Consider the following 23,833-nt stretch of genomic DNA (forward strand, 5'->3'; position numbering starts at 1 on the left):
TAAATCTGACCTCCACATCTTATGTTTCAATGGAACATCTTTTGCAGGTCCAACCACTGATTAGAGCCACGATGGCGCAGTAGTTAGAGTATAGTACTACAGGCTACTTCTGCTGACTGTCAGCTGCCTGCAATTTGGCAGTTCAGATCTCACCAGACTAAAGGTTGACTCAGCTTTCCATCCTTCTGAGGTTGGTAAAATGAGGGCCAAGATTGTTGGGGGCAATTTGCTGACTCTGTAAACTGCTTAGAGAGCTGTAAAGCACTGCAAAGCAGTATATAGTGCTATATAGCAGCAATGTGCTATTTCTATTATAGTCTCCTTCAAATTAAACCTGATTCTTGAGACAACATAAAAGGTCAATTTTGTTTTTCTGAGATCTATATTGTGAAACAAATTCCTGTAGTTGTCAAGGTAGACCTGACAGTTTAGGAGGGTCTTAAAACCTATCTTAACCAAGTATTTTAGATGTTTTTACATTTTTTGTTCTATCCTTCATAATTTCCTTGTATTAAGTCAAACAGATCTATGTTTCTTTAAACACACATTTTTACAATGTCCTAAACTTACTAAATTTTGAGAGATAGTAGTGGACTGTATATGAATAATATGAAGCTTAAAAATGCTAAAATTTTCGAAGAGTAACATTCTCTTGAATTACATACCTACCGTGTTTCCCCAAAAATAAGACCCTGTCTTATATTTCTTTGAACCCTGAAATAAGCGCTTGGCCTTATTGCCTTGCGCTCAAAAGCCCAACTGGGCTTATTATCAGAGGATGTCTTATTTGGGGGAAAACACAGTAGTGCATGGAATTTCACAACTGGACAACATAAATGGATTCTCTGTGTCCTTATTATGGCTAAAAGACCAACATTGCAACATTGGAAAGATAAATGTATGGCCTCATTCACTCAATAGATAGAAAACCTTGTGACATTTGCCATCTTTGAGTGGATTGCCTACAGATGTAGACTTTGTATGGATAAATGTAATGAAATCTAGAATTCATTTACACAAATGATAGTGAATTAATAGAAGATAGGTAGGGTTATATAACTGTATTAAAAATTAATATATGTGTACTTTATTATTTACATTAGACATATATTATTTATTATTTATTTATTATTTAGATTTTTATACCGCCCTTCTCCCGAAGGACTCAGGGCAGTGTACAGCCAGATTTAAAACAATACAATATACAGATTAAAACAACAATTAAAATAACATATTATATTAGTGGCCGAGAAATTTAAAACCGTCAAATTTGACCCATAATTAAAATACCCCAATTAAAATTATTAAAATTCAAAAAATTTAAAAAAATTAAGCCAGTCCCGCTTGGATAAACAAGTGCGTTTTCAATTCACGGCGAAAGGTCCGAAGGTCAGGTAATTGAAGCAAACCAGGGGGAAGTTCGTTCCAGAGGGTAGGTGCTCCAACAGATAAGGCCTTTCCATTGGGGGCCGCCAGCCGACATTGCTTGGTGGACGGCACCCTGAGAAGACCCTCTCTGTGGGAGCGTACGGGTTGGTGGGAGGCATAAGGTAATAGCAGGCGGTCCCGTAAGTACCCGGGCCCTAAGCCATGGAGCGCTTTAAAGGTGGTAACCAACACCTTGAAGCGCACCCGAAAAACCACAGGTAGCCAGTGCAGACTGCGCAGGAGCGGTGTTACACGGGAGCCACGTATGGCTCCCGCAATCACCCGCGCAGCTGCATTCTGGACTAACTGGAGCCTCCAAGTGCACTTCAGGGGTAGCCCCATGTAGAGAGCATTGCAATAATCCAGACGGGAAGTGACAAGAGCATGAGTGACTGTGCATAAGGCATCCCGGTCAAGAAAGGGGCGCAACTGGCGAACCAGGCGAACCTGGTAAAAAGCTCTCCTGGAGACGGCTGCTAAATAGTCTTCAAACGACAGCCGTCCATCCAGGAGAATGCAAGTTGCACACCCTTTCGGTTGGGGCCAATGACTCGCCCCCAACAGTCAGCTGCGGTTGTACCGGGGTGCCGGCATCCACAACCACTCCGTCTTGGATGGATTGAGCTTGAGTCTGTTTCTCCCCATCCAGACCCGTACGGCTTCCAGGCACCGGGACAGCACTTCGACAGCTTCGTTGGGGTGGCCCGGGGTGGAAAAGTACAGCTGAGTATCATCAGCGTACAGCTGATAACTCACCCCAAAGCCACTGATGACCTCACCCAACGGCTTCATATAGATGTTGAACAGGAGAGGCGAGAGAATCGACCCCCCTATATAGAATTGCAACAGCTCATTGCTGTAACATTTTTTATTTTTTCTATTCTATATTTCATTTTTTAATACACTTCTTTGAAAATGTATGTCTTTGCATTATAATTAACTTCACGTTTTGCTTTTCTTTTTTTTGTTATTGATTTAAAAATAATAAAAATAAAATTTAAAAAGACAAACAAATCCATTCGGGTGTGGATGGCATACACATTTTGTAAATAAAAAAAATGCACAAATAATACATCCTTTATTAACTGGATCCCTAAGCTTTTTTGTAAAGCTTCATCAGACTGTAACATGTACCAACAATAGCTTATTTATAAGGTGTCTGAACATAGCTACCACGCTCCCAACAATATAATTTATGCTTTAGTGTTTTCATGATTTCCCAGAGAGAAGAAAATGCTTTTGGTACCATACTGTTTTCAACTATAGTTCAGTTGCTTTTTTTAAATGAGTCTGTCAACTAGATATTTAGTTTCCATGGAAATCCTTGTAACAACTTACACATTTGAATTCTGTAAAAAATATCTATAATGGGCAACAGAACATTCATTTAACAGGTGCTTTGTGAATATTTGCAAGGATGAATATGCCAAACGAGATTTAAAATAAATAAATAAATCAAAAATACATACACAAATAAAAGTCTTTAATATTTACAACCAACATGCATGCAGGGAATCTAGCCTTCTTTCTCTGAACTAACAGCATTACATTTCACAATGATTAAGAACAGGTTTCCCCACCTTGGCATTTTTCAGATCTGCCCACAATACACAGAATACTCAGACAGAATGAGAAGAGGTAACTGGGAATTTAGACAGCTACAGTCTACCCACAACTAGAAAATTCATTTTATTTTTAGACCGAAGTGTCTATATCTTCCTCTTAAGTGCCTCTATCTTTATCAAGCAAGCTGTGGACAAGTTATCTGTATCTATTGGGTACACAAAATAAAACAACAAGTAGTTTACTCTCCTTGCATTTACAAAGAGCTAGAATTGAATTTTTAACTTTCCTAAATCATCAGTCAGTTTTAGGAGTCTGGAACAGAGCCAGCTGGCTGTTTTCAATAACACAACTCCAAAGAGCATAAAATATAAATTGTCAAAAGGAAAATCTTTTGAAAAGCATCCTTATAATTGGCTTCAAATAGGTGTGAACGATGAATCCATACAATATAAATTGCAATGGAAGACAAGGGAAAAACAATCAGGGGCTCTCCAGATAACAAAATAACCTCCCCCCAAAAGACACTAATATGCATGATGAATATTTTTCCTCTTATTTGAAGTGTAGAGTTTTCATATTGTTCTGAACGTTACTTACCTACAATATTTCAAAATTTGGAATCATATCACTAAATGGCAGAAATCAGAAACTGGAAACAGTTTCAGAATACCAAGTTCATGTTTTACAATTCTTCAGGTTAACAGAAATGAGAACTAATGTCTCGTAAGTGAAGAAGAAAGTGGCCATGCTGTATCATACCCAGAAAGGAAGAAAAACTTTCCTTTTCTGTAGTCGATATTAAAATGAAAACCAGATGATTAACTTTTCACAAGGCTAATAAATACTTTTACAGACTAGCATCTTTCACAAGTCTATTTATAAACCTATACTGTATGCTGTAAACAAAAGAATTAATTCAGCTGCATTCATCAAGACCTCGGAAGCCACTATGGTTACTAATATCAACTGATATACAAATCTCTAACGCTAATTAACAGTTTTATTTCTGACATACTTTTCTACATAAGCAAATTAGAAAATACGCTTTATTTCATTATGTATTTATTTTTTATTTTTGTTGTTGTAACTGTATGTCTCCAACCTCAAATTTAGCTGTATGTAGGGTTAACAAATCTTTCTTTAATAGTGATTATCAACTTAAACAATACCTTAATAAATCAGTTATCTAATATAATGTTAGTATCATATATGTGACTATTTTCCAAGGTCTTACAGAAAAGGGGAGTAAGTCCATCAAGTCTTAGTTTTGCTAATCATAAAATGTATAATGTAAAGATAAAGGAGTAGATCAACAGACAGGAAAAGTAAAATAAAAATGTTGGAGAAAGATGGTGATATGAAGCCATAGCATGAATGGCTCACCTGGGGATTTTGCTGAAGAGCATGTACTGGAGTAGTGGCCACCCCTCTTTACTGTACTCATTCAGTTGATAAAAAAGAAAAAGAAGAAAGGTTATTCATAGGCAAGAAGAAAAAATGATAGCGAGAGAGCAGAAATTCAATTATTTGTTTTCTAGCAAAGATATGATAAACTTAATTATATTATCACAGACACCACTTAAACTGACATAAAAACTCATAAAACTATTGCAAAAAAAGAGAGCAGGGATGCAAAACGTTTCAAATCTGAATTATTTCAAGTTGAATGATTATAAGTGTGAAACAGAAATTTTCAAGCATTTTTAAAGAGCTTCAAGCATAACCATGTTATGGGAAAGGTGAGGAAGTCAGTTTGAGATGAAGTTAAAACCATGAATCTAGCAGAGCATACATACTTTCTGAGGAATAAATTTAATTACTGTCTAATTTTAGTGTCATACAATACTGATGCTACATTGTCAAGCACATTACATTATTGATCACCTTGGTCCTTACACTTGAACTGCAGTGTACATATGATACATCTGATATTGGTCTTGTTTGTTACCTGAGAACTGCCCTGAGTTCAGCCACCAACTTCTTAAAACATACTGTAATAATGGTAGTCTTGTGTTTACATTCCCCACAACTTCTGACGTTGAGAAGCTGTTGCTGAGGTCATTGTTCTCCACAATTACATTCCAAGTCAAAATGTCTAAAAGTACACTGAATATCTGAACCTAATTCAGTCTGTGTTGAAGTCTGGTTAGGACAAAATCACTCATAGTTGCCCAAATTGGTGACTTCTTTCAGAAAAGAGGCAGAGAGAGTGTGACTGTTGACCTGCTTCATTTCATCAGTATTTGACCATCATTTCCAGTTGGTGATTAGAGACTTACTATACAATGGTCACACTTGAAGGGACAATATTAATAAATACTATTTTATACCCTGATAGAGTATATATCTTGGCAGCTTTGTACAGTGTGTTGTACACTGTACAAAGCACACTTTTGCTTTATATGAAATTACAGGAGTTGGTTATTATAGGTTCTGGAGCTGGGTATTGCCAATATGGAGATTTATTAATTATATTTTATGCCACCTCATTGTTAAATGAATTATGATGGTTTAGCCTTAAAAACAGTATGACTTTCCCAAAACAATCAAAATAATTCATTAATAAACTATAATGTTACTCTTCGTTGAATGTTCAGTGAGAAGAAATTTTCGGTATACATACTGGATATGGCATTTAGTTTGAAGCAAATAGTTCTATAGCTACCTAGATTCAAAACCATGTAAGACTTTATAGATCAAAAAATATCAGATTTTATATTGAGCCCTGTTTGGTGTTCTGTGTGGAATACAATGGCTCTTGCTTGCCAAAAAGCACTCACACCATCTGCAGCTTCTCAGCAGTCTTTGAAGGCTGCCCTATCTAGAGCACATTGCAGTAATCTGTGTAGAAGACGCCAGTAATGTGAGTTCTACCAGAAAGGCTTATTTCCCCAGGAAGGGTCAAAACTGGCACAACGGCTCACTCTAATTATAACTTCCCCCTGCCTATATTTCTTCTATCCACATCCTCCAGACCTCAGGTCAAGACTTCTACTGTATCAATGGCTGATACCAAGGTACAGATGGATAATAATAATGCCTGCAGAAAATCACAAATATATAAAGACCTCATATAGAAGTAGAATGACTATGGCAAAACAAAGGTCGTACCAATGCTAATAGGTGCCCCGTGTGCAATTCTAAAACATCTGGAGGACTACTTAAACATCATCAGCATTGACAAAATCACCACCAGTCAATTGCAAAAGGCAGCTTTCAGGTATATCTCAACTTACAACTGGTTGCTTAAGACCATTCATAGTTACAATGGATTCAAAAAAGGTTTCTTCTGACCCATACTTGAAATTACAACTGCCATACCACTCCTGTGGTCACATGAATGCATTTTGGGCTCTTGGCAACTTGCTCAGAATAACAGAGTTGGAAGGGTTCTTGGAGGTGTTCTAGTCTAACCCCTGCTCAAGCAGAAACCCTGCTTCTTCTTAAAAATCTCCAATATTGGAGTACCCATGACTTCTGGAGGCAACTCGTTCCACTGATTAATTGTAAATTTCTTGTTAGTTCTAGGTTGGTTCTCTCCTTGATTGGTTTCCATCCATTGTTTATTATCCTGCCTCCAGGTGCTTTGGAGATTAGGTTGACCCGGTCTTCTTTGTGGCAGCCCCTTAGATATTGGAACACTGCTAAATGCAGTGTCCCAGAATCACATAGTTGTGTTTTGCAAAGCTTTTGCTGGGGTTTTTTTTGGGCGGCGGCGGCGGGGGGGAAATGCCCATTGGATAAGCTGGATTTGGATTTATGATTATTTAACAATCATGTGATTGGCCTAAAAACTGCAGTTAATTACTTAACATCCATTTTAAAAATGGAGTTAAAATTATAAGCACGACTTATAAACAAAATTTCAGGTTCAATTGTGGTCACAAGTCAGAGTCTACTTGTACTTGGAACAGCTTACATCTTGCAACAATACCTTTACACCATGAAAGAACAACATTTGCTGAAACCAGGTCCTTGGGAAGGACTCAGTAAGCAGTTAAAAATGCCAAATCAGTTTAAATATCTGGCAGACTCTGCAACTCACCATAAATTAAATTAAATTAAATTTATATACTGCCAAAATCCCAGCAATTCTGAGGGGTTTACCAATTGTTAAAAACATCTAAAAACAAGGAATACAAAATTACAAAAACAATGCAGGCTGTACACCGCCCTGAGTCTTTCGGGAGAAGGGCGGTATAAAAGTTTAATTAAATAAATAAATAAATACAAGTCAAAACAGCACATGCTAATCCACTGAAAACCAACCACCATCATGTACTACCACAGCATAGCCTACCAAACCACCTACCATGAAATTTCCAGCTATTTCTCAGTTACCGGTGGTACCTGGCTTTTTCCCTGGTCTCCCACCCCCTCTAGGCCCTCCATGTACCAAATACTTCAAAAAGGCATGTTTTGGGTCAGGCATTGGCCACATGAAATAGTTGTTTGATGCATGGAACAATCTGTGCGTGTAATATTTGGCATATCCCCTGCTCAGAGTTATAGTAGTTTAAAGGTTGTAAATTCCTTTGCGGGAACTTGCTAGAATGCTTGGTTCTTAAATGCCTTCAAATGTTCCTTGCTTTTAGTGAAAAAGGCAATGATCACAGTTTCTTATGCTCCCTCTATGGAATTGCCTCCTTAGAGAAGTTGAAATGTTACTGAACGTTTAAAAATGAGTTAAGCTTTATTATTTGTTACAGTACATTACATGTTTTTTCATATGGTTTCAGAGGTATTTATTCCTTGTTTTGTGTATCATTTTATTTATTGAACTGGCAATTTTTTGTAAGTTTAAACATTTAGCCACTAATTTCTGATTGCTTGATTCTACCACAGAGATTGAGCCACGTATGAAAAAACTGAATTTCTAAAGAGCAGTTCTGTTTTCAATTACCTGAAGCTGGGGACTTGCTTCGACGTGAAAGCCCAGGACTTTTAGATCCAGAATACCTTGTTGTTCCAGATGCACGAGAATAAGATGATTTCATAACACGGCATTCTGCAAACAACACAGATGGACAGTAGAATAAATATTTTCAATGCACAACCACTTTAATTGAAATATTGATTGAAAGGTAGAAGTTCCTAAGTTGCTATTCCTAATTACCATGTTTTCGTGAAAATAAGACCTATCCCATAAATAAACCCTAACTTGATTTTTACATGTGTGCCTAATATAAGCAGCTGCTTGCGCCAGACACCATGTGGCGCATCGCACCAATACCGCCGCTTGTGGCAGATACCACATGCTGCGTCACGCCGGTGCCACCGCTCACAACAGGAAGCTGCATAGTGCATCATGCCAGTGCTCGCACACACAATGGCACGTGCCATGTAGCCTCTTGCCGTGAGTGGCAGCTCTGGCGCGATGTACCATGTGGCGTCTGGCCGCAAGCGGCTGCAGAACAAATCAGGCAGCGATGAAACAGGTTTTGGGGCATGGGAGGCCTGGCTGTGGTGGTTTTAAAGTAAGTGGGTAAGACATCTACGCAAAATAAAACCTGGTGCTTATTTTGGGGCCCAAAAGAAAATAAGACTCAGTCTGATTTCCAGGGAAACATGGTAGTTATTACCAAATGAACAAAACACATGAATGTAAATTTATGTTTTTCTGTTAGTACAATGTGCAATCATTTTTTAAAAATTCTGTATAGAGATGAGTGGGATATTGTAATGTTGTAATATTGTAATGTTTTGGTGGATTGCTACAGGAGTTGTTCCAATCAGGTAGAGTTTTACTTGTGCTGCATTAACAAAAATTGTGCTGTATTATGCACAAAAAGCCTGCAGGATCATGTTTGGCACCAAAATAATTTACTGAGATGAATTGATGAGAATAAGATCAGAGGCATCATGTTCTGAAATTCGAACAGTAAGTAATGTTTAAATGCCTTAAACATTAAATCAGCAGCCAACCTGCTATAAATTGGTTAGAGACTTAAATAGTCCAATGATATCACAAGTTTAATAAATAATAAATATGCTTGTATATTCCAGGATGTGATCAGATGAGTTACTCTATAAAAGGGGTGTCAAAACTTGCGTCATCATGGCAGCATCACATATCGCAACATTTTCCCCTTTGCTAAACCAGGCATGGGCGTGGCCGGTGCGTGATGCATTCGGCATACAAGCCACGAGTTGGACAGCCCTGCTCTATAAGAATGGATGATATATTGTGTATATCATGATCAGTTAGTGAGTTAATACATACAAATGGGTTAAATGGATTCTTATAATTCATAAAAGCATTTTAGGTGCTTATGCTTACCACTATGGTCCAGAACAAAATCATCTTGAGCATAACGATATTTTTCAGGTCCACAGGCAATAAAAACGTCATCGTCACCAAAAAAGTCTTGCAAACAGGTAACCTTTTAAAAAAAAAAAGCAACATGTCACAAGGGGCCATCAGAGGCTGAGAAACAGACTTCACATTATGCATTTATGATAAGCAATTACTGTTGCTTGTACCACTGAAAGTTAAACACAAATAGACAATGAGTATATGTACAATTTCTGGTGTTTTGTTTTTTTTTCTATTACCCCAGTGTCATGACTCTGGATGCTATACATGAATCTCAACAGTGATCTTAACATGAAAATAAAAACTATCAGGAACAGGTAATGGATGACATCCTTCTACTAAGCGGCATGGAAAGACCATTCTATGACATAGCATTGGGGTCCCAACTCTTCCGACCCACGCTCCCTCACTTCTCAAGAGGACAGCACCCTAAGAAGGCCCTCTCTGAATGACCTAAAAGGAAGAGAAGACTCATTCTGGATAAGGCAGTGCTTAAAGTAATCCATTGTGATGCCATATAAGGTTTTATAGGTATAGCACTTTGAATCGGGATTGGAAGCAGCAGAGCACCAAAAAAATAAGTGTCATTTTACATTCCCAGAAAGAGCACATTTTACAGGACTAACCATGTAGTAAAAGGTTATGAGTTACTGCCATTAACATCTTCTAGTCAAAGTAGAGCCCTGACTGGTACTTCCTAGTCATAAACCTATTTCTTCAGAGGAGCCATGAGTTCAATCTAGAGCTGAAAGTGGGATTAATTATTTAGGAAAGCCAAAATCTCTATAAATAGTAAGACTGTTTTGCTTAGGCTTAGTGGGATTACCTCTCTCCAGTCCCTGAAAGTCCCAAGACATTAGTTCAGGGCCTCCACAGCACTTCAGCCCCAACTCAATATGGCAAAATATAATTGATGTAGGATAGTAATGATATGTCACTCTTAACCGACAGGTAGCCACTCTAGCAATTCCACATAGATGTTAAATAACATTAGGAAGACCAAGCTCGGTGGTATGACACACTAGACTAGAGCAAGCATCAGCTCTACCTTTCTTCTCCTGTTACCACTGAATGGAGCTACCCAGTCAATACAACATGGTATCTCCAGCCCCCAGTCCAGAAGCATACCTCGGTTTTTGGTACCAAAAGTTGTTCAAATATAATAGGACCAGAAGAAGTGTTGTCCTCCTTTCATCCAAGTCCTTATGGTCACCCACTTCAAGACCCAAAGCCTAAATTTATTATGGTACCAATAAAGTATTTTAATAAATGCCAGGTTTGTATGTTCAAACTCAAGGCCCATGGGCCGAATTCGGCTCGTGGGGTGCTTAGATCTGGCCCATGGAGCCACCCTGGAAACCACAAAGGACTGGCCCACAGTGCCCTTGGCCCTGTTTTTGCTAGCAGGGAGCTACAGGAGGCTGGATTTGCATTTGCAGCTGAAAATGGGGCCCAGGGGGGTCGCATGCAGCTCCCTGAGCTCCGTTTTCACTGGCAGAGGGTTAGCAAAACAAAGTAAAAACAAAACAAAAGGATAAGTGTTTCCCCTTTAGCATTTGAGCATTCAAGAAGGGATAGGAAAGGAGAAAGGGAAAAAGGAAAGAAAAAGAAGGGAAGATGGGAAGAGAGCAAGGAAGGAAAAATAAGAAAAGAGGGGAAGGAAGAAGAAAGGAAAATGAAGAGGGAAGGAAAAAGAAGGAAAGGAAGGAAGGAAGGAGTTTATAATGAGACTGAGGGAAGATTTGAAGAAGTCCTGCCTTAGCACTTGGCCACCACAGGTGCCCCGACAAGAGTGACACCCACCCTGGCCATGCCTACTCTGTTCATGCCCACCACGGTCCCCTGAGGTCAAACACAACCCTGATGCACCCCTCAATGAAATCAAGTGTGACACCCCTGATATAGAAAGTGAAGAAGACATGATTAAATTTCATTATGTGGAAGTTATTATTCAAACAAACTTGAATAAGAGATTCAGTGAATAACAAAACAGGTCTAACCAATAGATTTCACTTTCACAAAATAGTGTCAGTGCTAGAGGTACCAGAATGTATATTTTAAAAGGTGTGTTAGACAAATTCATGAAGGCTACAGATAATCAAATACAGATACAGAGATATCTTTAAGAATAAAATGTTTTCTGAAAGATGACTGAAACTAATATAATATCATCTGATACGAATGCACTATAAAATAAATGTTACTTAAAACAAAGTTCGATCTATTATTTGCTTAGCTTTCTTGGCAATTTCTTTTACTCATTTTTAGCTGCCTTCTAGCACGCATTTGATATTATTTGTTTAGAAGAATTCTCAAAATTGTCCATGAACTACTGTACAACTGTATGTGGAATTGCCCTTGAGAAGTATTTGGTAATGACAGATAATCAAACCATCACACTGTTTCTTGAGGCTGCCTCCAGAAATTTATGATTCATTGTGAAAGATAATTTGACTCAGAACTGGACTTATGACTTCATCATGTGATTTTGTTGAAGAGCATTGAGCATTATGATTATGGAGAGGATTCTTTCCCCTGATTATTCCTTCACTGGAAGCAAAACTGATGGGAAGGCATTCTTGATTACTTCTCGTAAGCTTTGTCTTCCGGCAAGTAGAACTGCTTCTATTTATTTTTACAATGTAGACAAGACCTTTGATATACAGGCATGCTTTGTCTATGGAGCTGGAGAAGTATGCAAAATATTTTCTTGGTGTGTTTTATTTTTTAAAAATATGAATTATAGTTTTAATCATTTATTTTGCTATAGGCATAACTGGCAAACAGGTAGGATATAATGTAAATCATATAAAATAAAGCCCTAAATAGACTAACTGAAATAGACAATGAAACATAGTGAACAGAACTGAAATTATAAACATTTTGTAAGGTAATAAGAAATGTCTTATCATGTTTATGATATTGGGACTCGTTCATGGGAAGTTACACTAAGAAGTGGAAGCTACAATAAGAGCACAATGGTTAGAGTGCAGCACAGCAGGCTACTTCTGCTGATCACTGGCTGCCAGCAATTTGGCAGATCGAATCTCACCAGGCTCAAAGTTGACTCAGTCTTCAATCCTTCTGAGGTCAGTAAAATGAGAACTCAGATTATTGGGGGCAATATATGTATACTCTGTAAACCTCTTAGAGAGGGCTGTAAAGCACTGTGAAGCGGTATATAAGTCTAAGTCCTATTGCTATTGCTACACTTTTCTCCCTTCTGACACAAACCCTGCCATTTTAACTGGGAAATTTCTGTATGAATGCTACTGATAATGGCAATTGATTCCATTTTACTGTCGTTAATATTGATTAAATAGAGAATCTGTTCTGTTTTTTGTCCTGTTTTCATAGTACAGAAATTGGAACACTCACAATATGAACTTTCCCACTTGTCCAACATCATTTGAGTTATACTGGCTTCCTAAAGGTGGTTTTCCATTTACCACCTCTTTATTGAAGAAAAAAGCTTACACACAACTTTTAATGATGCTACACAGCAAGTTTACAAATGGAGTATGCCAAATAATTTAACAACTGAGCAAGGCTTTAGCTGGGTTGGGATGATCTCAGGATTTTTATAATAAAGGAGAAAGGGAAAACACATTCTCCTTTAGTCTGCTGTCATTTAAAAGATGATCTGCTATTCCATCTAGAGCAGCCCTAAATGATGAGAGAAGTTTATTTGCCTGGAATTTTTGAAAAGCCTGCACACTGGTCTTAATTTCAGCAATCAGAACATAGATTTCCATGACAATTTAACCCATGATCATTATGATTAAACAGTAGTCTTTCTTTCCAAAGCCTACAGTCAGCAACAATTGCTCTGTGAAAGATAAAAAAGCTTTCTTAAAAATAAAGAAAAACAACTTTTCCCCAATGCTTTCTAAAGACAGTAAACATATTTGATGGTTAGAGCAATATTTTTTATCTTACCCCATGAAAGCTATCTGAATTTCATTCTAGAAAGGAATTATGAAAAAAAATAACCACTTAATAAAATATGTGGATAGTGTCAAGACCTAGGCTGAAGAGTATAGATTTTTATCTTTAAAAAAAAATCTATCCAACTCTTTCTAATAACACTTACTCTTTAGTAAGTATATTAACACTTCATTCCTTTTGCTTAAAGGGATGTTTGTATTTATTATCCCACAACAATGATAAATACTGGCTGGATTGAAGGAAGGCTTTTGCCGCTTGTAATAGAAAAATGCTAAAACTATGAATTCTTTTCAGCTTTTTCATACCTAATTGTACAAGGCACTAGAAAGCAGAGCAGTTGTCATGGCAGCTAAATCATGGGAAAGAGCTGGCTGAATTTACAGTAAGGCCATCTGTGGGCTGAAATATGCAGCACTGAGCATTTGCATGAATCTATTATCAAGTTTAGTGACAAGCTTTCTCCACCCAACAGTCAATTGGCTTGAGCCTAACCCCACTGACAAAAGCGAGACAAAAGATAAACATCTACACTGCCTGCTTTTTTTGAGGATAAATTAACTATTAAATTCCCCTCCCCCTTAGTGAAATCGGTTTGGCAAGGCAAATACTTAACTCTTTCCTAACCTGCTTAAGCCACGGAAATACAACAAATGCAACAGATTCTTTTTTATAAAGATCTCCATTGTTGTTCCTTTTTAAAAATAAATAAATAAAATGCCTGAAAAGAAGCTGGCTAATGTAGACAATATTATTTAACTCATACTTTGTAGGGCTCATTGTGTAACAGCAGAAAACATACGCCAAAGAATAGTTTTCTGTTTTTCACACTCTTCTTTGTCTTCCTGTTCAATCATCTCATACCAATTATATCTGCTGTAAGCTTATGAATTAAAAATAGGCATAAGAAAAAAACAGGGAAAATGAAGTAGGAAGTTATCTGCAAACAAAGGAAAAAGAGTATAACAATTCTTAATAAATACATGTATATCATGACCTCTGTTATGCTGAACAGATATCTAAAATTAAATATCTGAGTGCAAAAATAGTACCAAAATATACATTTTATTAATATTATTTATTTCTCTTATTTTAATACGTTAAAGTTTTAACAGTAATGTTATATCTGCATTTTTAGTTAATTTCCACTGCAAATGTACGAATTATCCCCGAGTTCACTTTTAATACACTAAAAAAGTACAAACCTTAGGATTTTTATTGTAATATTTTTATTTGCTAATCAATTCAGTGCAAAAATACCAGCAAAAATATGCTACAATCTACTGAGGGGGGGACATGCACAAAGCAAATTGTAGCTTGTTGTATACACCAGTTTACTTTTCTAGCAGAATGTCAATGAAAATTCTCAGTGATCCAGGTAGAGTTTTCTGGAAGTTGAATCAAGGCAACTGGACTTCTTTTCTTATGGTGTGAAATGTTTTGCTGTTTATCCAAGTAGCTTCTTCAATCTGAGCAAGTTGGTTAGGGAGACTTTATATATGTCCTCCAAGGTGGCTTCATTTCTCATCTAATCTGATCTACATTGAGAGCTTATGCACCAGAAACAAATTCCTTGTGTGTCTAATCACACTTGGCCAATAAAGAGTTCTATTCCCATTCCCATTCCTATTCCTATTCCCCTTCCCTTCCCTTCCCTTCTATTCTGGATAGGCTCCTTAGGTGAGTACATAGAAAGTCATTGAGATGTAAATGTCCCAACTCCTAAATCCTTTATCCTAGGTGGGTCATTACATGCCACCTCCCTAGTGAGCCTGTGAAGTGGTCTTCATCTTCCTGGGGACTGATGCAAGAGTAGCATAAAAAATGGAGGACATATTGTATCTGAGGCCTCCACCTCTACTGAAGGAAGGATTTTCCACTTTGGCATAAATGGATTCCTTCACTCCTCTCTCAAGCCATCTATCTTCCCTGTCCAAAATGTGAACGTTATTATCCTCAAATTGCAATAGCACTTAGATTTCATAGTGCTTTCCAGCCCTCTCTAAACGGTTTACAGAGTCAGCATATTATCCTCAACAATCTTGGTCCTCATTTTACCCACATCAGAAGGATGGAAGGCTGAGTCAACCTTGAGCTTGGTGAGATTCAATCTGCAAATTGCAAGCAGTCAGCAGAAGCAGCCTGCAGTACTGCACTCTAACCATTGCACCACCATGGTTCAAAAGATAATAAATGAAAGTATACTGTTGATTCCGTTCCTGTGGTCCTGTACTGGGCCAACCTCTTATATAAATGTTGCTTGGTTTCTCCAATGTAGAGCTCTGAACACTCCTCACTGAATTGGACTGTATAGATTACATTACTCTTCTTATGTTTTGGTGTATGATCTTTGGGGTGGACAATGCTCCATCTCAGTGTATTGGTGGGTTGAAAGAACACAGGTATGTAGTGTTTTTCCAATATCTGCTTTAACTTCTTAGATATACTGGCTGTGTAAGGAATAACCAACTTCTTCCATTGACTCCGAGCAGGGGTGAAATCTAAAAAATTTCCCTACCGGTTCTGTGGGTGTGGCTTGGTGGTCAGGTGACCCAGTGGGTGTGGCTTGGTGGTCAGGTGACTGAATGGGCATGGCCAATAATAATAATAAATAAAAATAATAAACAAAGTATATAAAACTTGGGAGTGCACCGGTCTACCTTCTTTAAAAATAGAGGCACCGGTCTACTAATTGCCTTTTTTTGGGAGTGCACTGGTCTACCTTCTTTAAAAATAGAGACAACGGTCTACTAGCCACCTACAGCACTGATCAGCTGTAGTGCGGCCCTTTGAAGCACCACGGCAGTCATTTAAGGCCGCTTGCAGCTATATCACCACCGAGAGCTTCAGGGACAGAGAAGAAGAACAGCGAGGCATGGGCGGTGGGGGGGGGCAGGGATTTTTGCTACCGGTTCTCCGAACTGCCTGCCCCCATCGCTACTGGATCTCACGATCTGGTCCAAACCGGGAGCATTTCACCCCTGACTCCGAGTCTCAGCTCTATCTGCCAGTCTTTCTAGCAGCATCTTTTTGTATGGAATTTAAAAGACTAAAACAACTGGAATCAGCTTACAGGAGAATTTTGTTTTAGAAGTGGATTGCAAAAGACAGTTTCCCCTAGTAAAATATGGGGAGTGTGGGCCATAAGAGATCCCACACCAGATGATGCCACATTTTTTTTTTATGTGACATAAAGGAGAAATATTAAGAACTGCACCCATATTTTCATTCTCATCTCCTTTTTGAAGTATATTACTTGGGAAGCAACTTGTGGGAAAGTGTATTTCTTAACTTTAAAAAGGATGCAGATTCTGATTTATTTCAGAAACAAACCTTACATAGACAAATACTTTGTTTGCAACTTCTATGTACTGGTTGATGCTGAAAACAATTTATTTTTTCTTTGTTTTCACAATTTTAACTTATAGTCTAGCCAATAGTATTTTTTAAAATGATTCATCATGCCAGTAGCATTAACTGGATTTTCAAAAAGTGATTAAAATGTCTTAACAGTAATATCAACAAATTAATATTTATTTACATGTATGGATTTTAAAAAGCATCTGTACGAGCAGAAAATGCTAATGTTCCTGGACATTTTCCAACTAAAACTAGTCTTCCAATCATGCTTTAAACATATTCACCATGCTAATTTATTAATATTATAGATCTGTTTCTTTATGTTCTGGAATATTCCCATTCAGAACAGATTTTTATTGTACAAATTTTGCTTAAGAAGAAAGCTCACAACTCAATTATCTTAAAATCAAAATCCAAGTAATCCTGGCTGTCTATTCTTATAAACATAAGAGCTTGCTTCTAGAGTTCTGGTAAGTGGAACCATTCCAAGCTAGCTGCATTGCTTCCAAGATGCAAACACAATAGATTCCTGAATCTGGCACATCTCCAAGTAAATGAAAACAAGGTTCTACTGTTTAAAGACAAATACTGAAGAGCATTCCATCTTTGAAAGGAGAGGAAGCTTCAATGGAAAAGAAAACCATACTTGGGCCCAGATGTGAGTTACAGTAAAACATCAATCAAGCACAGATATTGAAATGCCCATTTTGTACAAGATAAAATGCTTTCTGTGGCCTTGGATAAGATTCACATTAAGAAAACAGGACATGGGCTAACAGTTTGCAAGAGGAAATGCTGTTTGGAAGACAAAGGAAAGGAAGTCTAAGTGTACAGTACACTCACTAATAATTGGAAATGTATGTGGTGAACAATATTACCTAATTAAGTAATGATTAAGTAAATCATGTTCATAGGAATTGCTGAAATGGAATGTGAGGATAGTTAAGAATAATTTGTTATATTTAGACATGGACCCTTCTTCTGCAAGTTACTGCAATAGATGACTACAATCTTTAAGAAAACATGTTTCATTCACCAAGTACAATTCAGAACAGATATTTGAATTTTAAGGCAAATATTACCGTGTTAATGTATTTTCTCTGCAGCTTATTATACCAACATTGCATTAACAGCTAAATTATTTTGTGGTTCATAATCCTTTCCCATCAATTTCTTTTTTAAGTGTAATTATGCTGACCTTTGATAAAGATGTATTTCTGATTACAATTATATGTCTCCTTCACTTTAAAGAGCATTTCTACAAGTCTTTCATTATAGTTTTGATTCTATATGAATCATTAAAGTAGCTGCAATTTTCCAAGCTTCTGAGGCAGTGCCAAAAACTTCATGCTTAGTTTCATTTGAATATTTTTTTCAAATCCTTTGCAAAGTCATATGAAAAAGTGATCCATGACTTAAGATGTTATGTTGGACAATGTCAAAGATGTTGAGGGAATTTCTGAAATAGGCTGGTTCATTCTAAGCTGAAAGGAAATATACATTTTTCTCTCATAACATTAAAATATCTCTATGTCTGTGAAAATTAATATACCTTGTAGATTATATCGTGGAAATTATGGAATGCTATTCTTCTTTTTTCAAGTGCCTTCAGAAATTTCTAAAAAGGTGTTTTTCTAAAGACTTTCAGCATACAACAAGGAATGGTCATTTCCTGAAGGCTCAATCTATGACCTTCTAAATGAATGAATGAATGAATACTCCAGAAACTGATGTCCCACAAGACACCAGTACAGAACAAACTAACTTTGAACTGAGACTTAAAGGTAAAAGTAAAGGTTCCCCTCGCACATATGTGCAAGTCGTTCCTGACTCTAGGGGGCGGTGCTCATCTCAGTTTCAAAGCCGAAGAACCAGCCGAAGACATCTCTGTAGTCATTTGGCCGGCATGACTAAATGCCAAAGACGCACGGAATGGTCCCTATTTTTCTACTTGCATTTTTACATGCTTTTGAACTGCTAGGTTGGCAGAAGCTGGGACAAGTAACAGGAGCACACCCCGTTACGTGGCACTAGGTATTTGAACCACTGAACTGCTGACCTTTCGATTGACAAGCTCAGCATCTTAGCCACTGAGCCACCACATCCCATTTGAAGTGAGACTTAGGAACTGCCAAGCTTGAATAGCAAACATGTAGTCCATGCAAGGAAACAGAAAAATCTTTCTGATCTGGAAGAGTTCTATAAGTAACAGTGGTGGTGGGGTGGTTTAAAAAGCAAGAGTAAAGACTCTGACTGGCTACAGGAAATGTTTAGAAGCTGCAATTTCTTCCAAAGGAAACGTTACAAAGTGCTGACTTGAAAGGTGCCTAAACTTTGGGCATCTGCCATTTTCACTACTTTCTTATTTTGAACCTGTAAACAATTGAATGTAAGTAGTAAGTATACTTTAAATTAGTGGGAAAATGTTGTGTATAACTTTTTTGTGTAAGCTTTCGGTTCTTTGAAACATACAATTTGACTAGAGTGTCTAAACTTTTTCATAGTATGCTAACATTAACACTATTAAGTATATATGCTGACAAGAGAAAATTACTTTTATCGATACAAGAATATTCAATACAGCATGCCCTAAATTTAGTCAACATCTACAATGCTTGCTGGAAAAATCTATAATCATACTGAGTAAGCTATTTCTAAGATAAAAAAAGGCACCATAAATTTATATCTGAAGAGTCCAACTTAAATTGAATGTTCATATTCACGTTCATATCCACATGCAAAAAAGATTTTTAAAAGACTTCTACTATGTCTCTATTATATAATGACTAAAATGTATGCAAACATTATTTCATGAATATCACACTTCACTACTATCATTCTGTGGATGCCATACTTCAGGGGGTGTCAAACTAGCGTCGTCACAGCATCATCACGTGATGTATAATGACTTTCCCCCACTTCGCTAGACCAAGTATGGGCCTGGCCAGGACGTGAGGCATCTGGCCCGTGGGCTGCGAGTTTGACAGCCCTGCCATACTTCAAACCTGCAAAAATTTATCAACTGGTGCTAGACAACTTTAAATTATCAGGAAAAAAAAACTATAATAAAAAGGAAATTGTTCTGATTTCAATAACAGAAATTCATACTAAATACATTATTTTACTTATCCAATTTCTCTTCCATTACAACCTACACAAAGCCCTAAGTAATACCGATATACATCAAATCAATCTTTTGCCACATTTGGCAAATTGTAAATAGTGTCATTCTATATAGAGTGAATTATATGCAGAGATGCATCCATCCTGGATCATTTTGATCTCTCAGTGGTTTTTAATAGCATCAAACGTGGTATCCTTTTGTACTGGCTCAGAAGACAAGAATGGTGAGCACAACATGTAATAGTTCTGTTCTAGGATTGCTTATTGGTGGTGGTGGTAGCGGTGGTGGGCTAGACCAAGCCCTGGCGCCCCTACTTTATATGATTCTGTGGGGTTCTATTCTCTTCCCATTCTTATTTAACCTATAAATGAAACCACCTGTCATCTTGGGTAATTTGGGAACATTGATGATATTCATCTCTACCTCTCAATGACCATCTTTGCTTCTCACTGATCAAGCGATGTTGTCAAGGTTCTTTATCAGTGTCTGCATATTGTGGGTGTTTGGGTGGAGAGGAACAGACTTTAACCTAATCCTAGAAAGAAGTTAATTGGGTTTTTAAGGCCCCTGGTCCTGAGGACTTTCCTTTTTTTAGTTCTGGATAGGACGACGCTTTCCCAGACAGCGCTGCAATGCAATTGAGGGACTCAACTGGACTTTTGGATTCTGAGAGACAGGTGGCAGTTGTGATCATGAATCCTAACTTCATCTTCATATACAATTGGACCAGTGGTGGAATTCAATTTTTTTTACTACCGGTTCTGTGGCCATGGCTTGGTGGGCGTGGTGTGGCGTGGTGGGCGTGGCTTGATGGGCGTGGCAGAGGAATGATACTGCAAAATTCCCATTCCCTCCCCACTCCAGGGAAAGGATACTGCAAAATTCCCATTCCCTTCCCACTCTGGGACCAGACAGAGATGGTTTTTGCCGGTTCTCCGAACTACTCCAAATTTCTACTACCGGTTCTCTCAGAACCTGCTGAATAGCACCCCTGAACTGGACCCATTCCTGGAGGGGGAGAATCTGCTCATGCTTTAGTCATCTCATTATAGACTACTGCAACACTCTCTACAAGGACTGTCCTTAAAGACCACACAGAAGCTGCAACAGGTTCAGAATACATTTGTGTGGGAAGATATGTACTTTTGGTCTCCCAGGGTATAACACTACTTTTCAAGGTGATTTCTACTAAGTTGACACGCACCTGGTCCTTCTATTAAGCAATACCAGCTAATGGAACCCAGGAAGATTGATTTTTCTATTACAGTAACTGCCTTATAGAACAACTTAACTATCAAAATCCAGATGGCTCCAATCTTTCAAAAGGCACTGACAATATGGATGCTGTGGGCATTGGGTCAGGGCATTGAGAAAGTAGGTTTTTTTAAAAAGATATTTTATAGTGTGGATGTTAGTTTTCATTTGTTATTTGTCTCAGTGATATTTGCTTTTTTGAGGAAATATATGTTTTTGTTGTGGTTTTAAAATTTGTTTTAAGATACACAGAATCATATTGAATTGGGCAGCTATATAAATTGAATAAATAAAGTGCTGTATGCAGGAATAGATAACTCAGAATAGACCAAGAGGCTAGTAAAGATCAATTTATATTCCAATACCAAAAAGAATGAAAAAGCTATCAAATATTGTTTGGTATATTTTGTTTTTTTATTTATTTTTTATTTATAAGCTGTCTGGAGGCATATGCAGTTCGGTAGCCTCAAAACTGAAATAAGCAATTAAATAAATGAAATAAATTTTCAAGTTCATGAAGCAATGGCATCTAATATCACATGGCTAACTTCTGAAGGATGGTGAAAAAGGCAAGAGAATTTCAGAAAGATGGGCAAGATCAGGAAGATCCCAGATTACTTGGGACTCTCAATAGCCTTTAAGAAACAGATGGATCAACCATCTATTCTGCCTTCTAAAAGAGTGCGGATGATGGCCAAGAAGCAAGAGTTGGAACGGAACATGGACATTTGGAAAATGACTTGAGGAAAAGTACAATCCACCAGCCAAGTTCTTCCCCTTCTGTAACTCATGACCATAGTAGCTCTGTCGTGTCCCACTCCTCCGCTGACAGCCGGGTCAGGGAAATCCGAATCAGGCTTGCCTCTGCAGCTCTGCCTAAAGTCCTAGCAAAGTCCTCAGAGCAGGCAGGAGACCAGTAAGTGACTTCAGCAAGATAAGTTCGACTTTGCCTGACTCAGAGACTGCCAGAAAGCAGATCCTTTATATAGGCCATGGGGTGTGGCTCCATGACTCAGCACTCATTAAGGCCTGCCCCTCCCTTCCTTCTGTTGCCTCCGCCTATCCAATCTTCTGATGCGAGGGTCACTCCAATCAGCTGTTGGAAGTAAACTTTCCTCAGGCTCACATGCTGTGGAGGAGGGGGAGGGGTCTAGCTGCTCCGTTTGCCTGGGCATGGAGCCAGGGCTGGGGCCGGGGGATGCTCCCTCCTCTGCAGCCTGCTTGGGCATGGAGCCAGGGCTGGGACCGGGAGGTGCCCCCTCCTCTGCAGCTTGTCTGGGCATGGAGCCAGGACTGGGGCCGGGAGGCATACATTCCTCCGTGTTCAGGAGCAGATAAGCAGACCCCGGCTGCGGTGAGAGCGGACAAGACACAACAAGCTCTGAGGCATATGACCAGAGTGTGAGGCATCAGGAAAAAATATCTTGAAATTTAAAAATCCATGTATGTAAAAATAAGAAACAAAGGAGCAAGTTTAGTTTAAGGTGGATAGTTAACTGCCAAAACCTTTAAAGTGGAATGGAATAAAGTATTCCTCTCTGGTGAAGAATAAAAAGAATCCTCAACTTTTCACTGTCCTTGCTTCCTTCCTCACCTACCACACTAATGAATCAATGGAGAATAAGAATAACTGCATCTTAAGCGCTTTTACAATTGTTAAGAATTTAGCTTTTATGTGCAATAAATTTACTATTTAAAAATTGCAAACAAACTTAACTTTATATTATTATCAGTAGTAATTTTTCTTACCTGTTTCCCATCCAGTGTGCAAATTCTCTTAACAACGCCTGAATCTAACTTAATAGCTTCTGTTATATCAGTCAACACTTGGTCAAAGGAATGAGCAGTTTTTTTATTCAGCAAAATTCTCACAGCTTTTCGTGGCTTCACTCCACTGCGTATAACAGTTACCAGTTTAGGTTTAATGAAGTCTTTGCTCTCCCTTATTTCACTTTTTGCAGATGTTAAAGATGTGAATGATCGAGATGACCCAGATTTTATGTTGACAGACCAATTTGGATTAACATTCTTAGTATAATCAACTTTCCGAAATGGCTCATTGGAAGCGCATACATAACTTTCACCTAGGGAGGAGGAAAAAGAAGAAAGAAGGAAGATGTTATTTCTTTTGTTCTCACTCAATATGCTTTCAATAATCAATTATCTATACATGTGTGTATATGTATATATGTATATGTATATATGTATGAGTATATAATACTCATTGGAGTATTTGCAAATGCTTCATTTTTGAAATAGTCCAAAGGTAAAGAAAGGTATTAATAAAACTATGACATTCAAGGAAAACCTCTGGATTAAGTTAATAATATCAAGCCCAGCATTTTTTTCTTAGAATAATAAATATATATCATTAGGAAGGTGACAAAGAAAGCATTAAGGAAAGAGCTCTTGCATTTTGTTAAAACCAGGAACTAATATTCAATAGCCTGCTGTCTTTTATATTGGGCTATTAGTCCTTGTTACTAAGAATTACTAGTGTAGAATTTACACTACATTCATATTGGAAACAAAAACAATAGTTTCTCCAGTGCTATGAATTTGGCAGTCATTGATGTTAAATATTCAGGAATATTTATGTAATGTTTTTCATCTCAATCCTAGCAATTTTAGATATACTTATGCCCTTACAATGAACCTGAAAAAACCTTTGCTGATAACAATAGACTACTGAGAATATAGAGATATCTTTCTCCATTATGCCCTCTCTACTAGAACAACATAGAGAAAAGGATGGAACCATCCTTATTAGGATACCAAAAAGCCATAGGAGCTTGCTTTTCTTAGGGCATAAGTAGCACTCTGTACTAGTGTTCATAATT

General features: G+C 37.8%; 1 protein-coding gene and 1 long non-coding RNA gene across 4 annotated transcripts in view; one reads left to right on the plus strand and one right to left on the minus strand.

Annotated features, from left to right (window-relative positions):
• DCLK2 (doublecortin like kinase 2) overlaps positions 1–23,833 on the minus strand; it is a 77,179-nt gene that overhangs the window by 34,321 nt on the left and 19,025 nt on the right. For 2 of the 3 annotated variants that reach the window (XR_009156398.1, XM_058193742.1), the window contains exons 2-5: positions 22,743–23,077; positions 9,275–9,377; positions 7,898–8,002; positions 4,378–4,428 (exon numbers count right to left, since the gene is read on the minus strand). Coding sequence is in view for 1 of the 3 variants with exons in the window: in XM_058193742.1 (XP_058049725.1) it covers positions 4,378–4,428; positions 7,898–8,002; positions 9,275–9,377; positions 22,743–23,077 (594 nt within the window). In the remaining 2 variants the exon portion in view is untranslated. The remainder of the gene's footprint in view (positions 1–4,377; positions 4,429–7,897; positions 8,003–9,274; positions 9,378–22,742; positions 23,078–23,833) is intronic. The other variant, XR_009156399.1, reaches the window with a different exon arrangement.
• On the plus strand, positions 11,891–23,067 carry LOC131203465 (uncharacterized). The gene is made up of 3 exons (XR_009156400.1): positions 11,891–12,023; positions 15,534–15,657; positions 22,955–23,067. It is a non-coding gene; the product is annotated as an uncharacterized LOC131203465 (long non-coding RNA).

The sequence above is a fragment of the Ahaetulla prasina genome, chromosome 8 (genome assembly GCF_028640845.1).
Source record: "Ahaetulla prasina isolate Xishuangbanna chromosome 8, ASM2864084v1, whole genome shotgun sequence".
Classification (NCBI taxonomy): Eukaryota; Metazoa; Chordata; class Lepidosauria; order Squamata; family Colubridae; genus Ahaetulla; species Ahaetulla prasina.